Raw genomic sequence first — 5,427 nt, forward strand, 5'->3', positions numbered from 1 at the left:
TTCCAATGGTATTAAAAAACATGTTTTAATTGAAACTGTACATTTATTCGTTTTAAACAATAGAAAATAAGTTTTCTTTATTTAAAAAAAAATTTAACATTAGTTTTTAAAACATTTTTTTGCGGAAAAAATTTATATAAAATTATGTTTAAAACAGTTCAATTACTTTTTTTATGCAACAAAAACAAAAAAATCATATTTTTCATGTTTCCCAAAGAATTCAAAAAATAAATAAATTAGAACTGTATATTTATTTTAATTATTCGCTTATTATGCGCGGTTTTAAATCTGAAAATTTAATCTAAAATATATAAATTTATTTTATGATTTAATTTCTATCAAGAGATCAAAGGAAAAATGCTAGAATTAAGAATTGAGAAAAATGCGGAAAAAAGTCTTCCGAAAAAACGATCTATATGTCCACTAACATGCTCAATAACGTGCTCAATAATCTAACCTTTGACGGCTCGTGTGGAAAATACGGTGACGCAGCACGATTTCGCGCATTTTCAAAGTTCATTTTCGATACGAACGCCCAAGTTTTTTTTAAAAAAAATTATACAGCGAGTATTAAGGAGACCTAAGAAACATTTTAAGACCAAAATTTTCACTGGTCCCCAGCGGCAGTATTACCTTCATGAATCACTTTGGTTATCAAAAATGGCCGATAAAATATCTTCATTCTCGGATCAACTTGGTTAGTGAAACAGGTTGTTTTAAGAAAAAATGGCTGTAGTCTCAACTGGAAATTGGGAAAATGAAAACCTTTCCCAAATTCCTTTTCGAGTTCTTCGAGGACACAACGATGGAGTAACAAGCTGTCATTTCTGTATTAATGATTCAAAAATTGTAACTGCTTCTCGAGATGGTTCTGTTCGTTTGTGGAACACAGAGCTAGGTGCTACAATCCAGAATATACGTGTTCATTCTCTTCCGGTTACTAAGGCAAAATTACGCGTATCAAAATTGCTATCGTCATCATGGGATAAATCAGTATGTCTTACTGACCCCGAAACATCTGATGTAATATGGAGTGTAAAAGGAGAAGGAATAGTTACGTCTTGTGATATTTCCAGTAATGAAAATTTGGTGGTTGCATCTTCAGATTTGGATAACTCGGTCAAGCTGTGGGATATGAGATCTGGATTATTGGTTGCGAATTTATTAGATCTTCACAGTAGTACACCAACTTCTTGCTGTTTTTCTCCAAATGACCAAAGAATAGCTAGCACAGGCATGAGCATGACTACTAAAATTTGGGATTTAGTATCTAAAAAGACAACAATAAGCCTTATTGGTCATAAAAATTTGATATCAAATTGTTGTTTTTCCACCAATGAACGTTACCTTTGCACAAGCTCATGGGATAAAACACTTCAACTGTGGGATATTTCTACTGGTATGTATCGATTGGAAGGTGCAACTAATCTTTTAAAGGGTCACGAGGGTTCCATCACAAGTTGTGTTTTTTCCTCTGATGCTCAATACCTTATTTCTGGTGGATGCGATGATGCAATTGTGGTGTGGGATATGTCAGTAAAAAGCAAGAAGATTGTGCTAAAGGGACATGATGGTTGGGTTACAGGTGTGGATTGCAGTGCTGATAGGAATTGGGTTTTATCTAGTTCCCAAGACAGAACAGTCCGCGTATGGAATATTCAAGCTGCAGACCAAATACCTGCTGTACTTGAACATAGAAAGACAATGGGTTTGAAAATTGTGGTATGTGAAAAATGCAGCAAACCATTTTCTATTGCTATGCTGGAGGACCCACAAGACCTTAGTATTTGTGTATTTTGCCGTCTTGCTGATCCAAAACGTTATAAACTGCCTTGTTTGTAAAATAATATATAATATATATAGCCTATATAGGTCTACTGTGAATTCTACTGCAACAAAAAAATAGCATAGTTTGTTTTAATTAAGTACATTTATGTGTATATAACAAGTTGATAACATTTTATGTGTACATATTAAGTTAATAACATCTGTCTTCATGTTTCCTACCTTTTCCTGTGAAAAATATTTTTTTCAACTTGTGTACTTTTGGTTTTAAATATGTGCCAATTTTAAAAGCAAACTAAAAACACTGTTTATTTAGTTTGTATATCTACACTGTACTCTTCATCACTTTATGTATTTGTAGTCATAGCATGTTATGTTGAATACCAATACGGAAATGTATGTATATATATATATATATATCTATATTCTCTCTCTCTCTCTATATATAGTTTTCTTATTACAGTTATTTTTTGTTTGCTATACTCTTTTTAAATTAGGAGTTTTGTATATTTTTTTGTGGTATAATATGAATATTTTGCCACCGATTAAGTGTGGTAGACACTTCTTGTTGACATATTTTTTCTAATTTTCAGAAATCTTTACAATTGTGTATAATTTACTATCATGTTGAGGCGAACATTTAATCCTGCAAAAAAAGTCAAACACGCAATCATCAGGTTATCATCTACAATGCTAAACGAAGTTGTCATTGTCAGTGCATCTCGTACACCTGTAGGCTCGTTTCAAAGCTCTCTATCACCATTATCAGCAACTCAACTTGGATCAGTTGCAATTGCATCAGCTGTGAAGAAAGCAGGTATATCAGTGAAGGATGTCCAAGAAGTCTACATGGGAAATGTCATACAAGCTGCATTAGGGCAGGCTCCTGCTCGACAAGCTGCTCTTGGTTAGTACAATTTTAGAACATAAGCTATCTTTGTGGATTTGTAGCTTTCTCTAGCTAATAGTGTTGAATCTAAAGCTTGGCTTGCTAAAAAAAGGTGGGCACCACCTGGGCAAATAGAGAAGGGGGGGGGGGGGTTAATATAAGGTACTCAAAGTGCATATGAATCGGTCAAACAGCCTAAAGTAAAAGGTTTAACTATATTAAACACAAATATAATGTATGTAGTTGAATAATTAACTTCATTAATTAAATAATTTGCAAAGCGAGAAAAGTCTTTGTTTACATTTACATGCGAGAATCGCCTTATTTCAAAGATGCCGAATAGTACAGCCTAATGGTGAAATAATTGTAGAATTTGAGGTAAAAGCTTTAAAATTGGTACTCTTGTAGAACATAATACGTTAAACATTTTGAAACTCGGACCCTTTCCGAAATCTCGAATATTATATATGACAACATAATGACATCATAGCACAGTTTTTGCTAGTTTTAGCTTTAAAAACTTTATTATCACAACTCCCGGAGGCCGTTTTTATTTGTACATAACATGATCACGATATTTGGATAGTATGTAAAGGTGTTCTGTTTTCCCCCACTCTACTATATACAAATCAACGGAACCAATCTAATGTGATGTAATGCCGACGTCATAATAATGCATTAGAATAATAAATAAAACGCTGCGGGTCCGCGGCTAAAGTCAGCTACCTCCCAAAGCATTTTGTAACACGGACCAAGGAGTCTAACATGTGCGCGAGATGCAGGGCTATACGAACCCCGAAAGGCGAAATGAAAGTGAATGCCGGTGCTTGACCAGTCAATCTTTTTCATGTTGGCGAGGTTGAACGAAAGCGTGCAGTAAGACCCGAAAGATGGTGAACTATATGCTTGAGGAGGTTAAAGTCAGAGGAAACACTGGCGGAGGACAGTAGCGTAACAACTTACCTGTCGAATCAATCAGCCCTGAAAATAGATGACGCTGGAGCGTCAAGCCTATAACCGGCCGTTGAGGTAGTACAGGCGCCGCCAATAGACCGTGGCGAGTAGGAGTGCCACGGTGGTGGGCGTCGAAGCATAGGGCACGAGCCCAGGTTGAGCAGCGGCCGTTAATGCTTATTATGGTGGTAGAAGCAAATATTCAAATGGAAGCTTTGAAGGTCGAAGTTGAGAAAGGTTCCATGTGAACAGCAGTTGCCCCGGCGGTTCGCGCCTTAGTGTGGTAACGCAAGCTAACTCAATGATCCCGGGAAGAGTTCTCTTTTTTTGGTAAGAAGTGAAGTCAAGGTGAGCAGCCTCTGATCGATAAAACAATGTAAGTAAGAGAAGTAGGCATACTATCTGTAACTTCGGAAAAAGGATTGGCTCTAGAGGGTCTGGGTCGGTCGGGCTGTGCCATGAAACGGGGTGTGGGGCTGTACCGGACTGGGCGAACGCCTTCGAGTGTGAGCCTGCTGTGGACCAACAATCAAACGACAGAAACAATTTTCAAATGTAATTATAAACAGTTAACAACAGCGCCACGTAATAAAATGCATTCAACCTCAATAACAAAAGTGCAAAAATTTCTTGATTTGTGAATTTTTGATGACGTCATCATCAGGAAACAAGATTTTGAGATCGGTCTGAGATTTAAAATAATCAGCATGTCCAGTTCAATAGGTGTAGCAAATTACATGGTTTTTTTGTTCAATTCTTTTTGTTCAATTCTGCCGGACTAGAACTGTTGCGTCGTTAGAAGGTGTTCAAATAGCTACAAAGATAAAATGAAAATACTTAATTTCAGAAAAGCCCAATAAGCAGTGGGTAAGTTTGCGCAATTGTACAAGCAGCCTTTCAAGAAACAGTGTTATGTGTGGTAAACATTTTAAACCGAACTGTTATTGAAAGAAGTTTGGATTTACTACTGGAATACTGTTGGAGTCTGATGTACCTACAGTAATTGGAAGAGATAATGCATATAAAGCATTTTATGAAATCAGTAAAAAATGTGTCACTAGCTAAGCAAATAAGTGGTGTAGAAGCTTTTCACTCTTTATTAAACCACTTTACTTAAAAAATGCTACATTTTTCCAGGATTGTAAAAGCTGTAAATCCGGACGGTGATCGTTTAATTTTATTGAAAATCCGGACGTATATTGTTTTACGTGCGTCTGGTCTGTCACCAAAGCTACCAAATCTTGTTATGAAGCATATTACTGACTATCACCACGACACCACAGTCTAGTGCGGGCGCCTGTGCGATAGAAACCGTTGTTAAAGCTGCGATCTAATGTTTTATGTTCGTCGCGTGTTCGTAATAATCAGCTAACGAATTCGCTTGAGTAACAAACATTGCCGTGCTGCAATTTGACATTTTGCGCTTAATTGTTACGTCACATGTCTTATTGCAACATAACTATTAACTATGACGTTTCATTACGTAACAATCGGGAGGAATGCCCACTGCCCAACGAACCACGAGATCGAAACATCGTGTATGAGCGTCACATTTTTACGCTCTGCGCGGGCGTAGGAAATAAAGGAAGACGCATGCGGTAGCATACATTCTACACCTAACAAACGAAGCAATCGTTGTGAATTTATTCTCGTGAAAAGTGCCGTACTGAAACTCTGGTTCTCGTGCGGTGCCAACGAACGATGTTTTTTGGCTTCTGAAGATACTTTACTTTGTAATATCATTCTACAATTTGCGTTGGTTCCAATTTACCGATAGCGTCGCTCCTCGCTCTAATATT

The 5,427-nt window shown here is 36.7% G+C and overlaps 2 protein-coding genes across 2 annotated transcripts in view; both read left to right on the forward strand.

The window, feature by feature from the left end:
• Positions 1-726: 726 nt before the first annotated feature.
• LOC113475688 (WD repeat-containing protein 88-like) lies at positions 727-1,842 on the forward strand. Its single transcript, XM_026840227.1, has one exon. The coding sequence runs from the start codon at positions 727-729 to the stop codon at positions 1,840-1,842; it is 1,116 nt and encodes a 371-aa protein (XP_026696028.1).
• A 401-nt stretch (positions 1,843-2,243) lies between these two features.
• Positions 2,244-5,427, forward strand: part of LOC100177845 (acetyl-CoA acetyltransferase, mitochondrial-like) — a 19,098-nt gene continuing 15,914 nt past the window's right edge. Inside the window, exon 1 of the mRNA XM_002128669.3 lies at positions 2,244-2,692. Within this exon, the coding sequence (XP_002128705.1) occupies positions 2,410-2,692 (283 nt within the window). The 5' untranslated portion in view covers positions 2,244-2,409. The remainder of the gene's footprint in view (positions 2,693-5,427) is intronic.

The sequence above is a fragment of the Ciona intestinalis genome, unplaced genomic scaffold (assembly GCF_000224145.3).
Source record: "Ciona intestinalis unplaced genomic scaffold, KH HT001152.1, whole genome shotgun sequence".
NCBI lineage: Eukaryota > Metazoa > Chordata > Ascidiacea > Phlebobranchia > Cionidae > Ciona > Ciona intestinalis.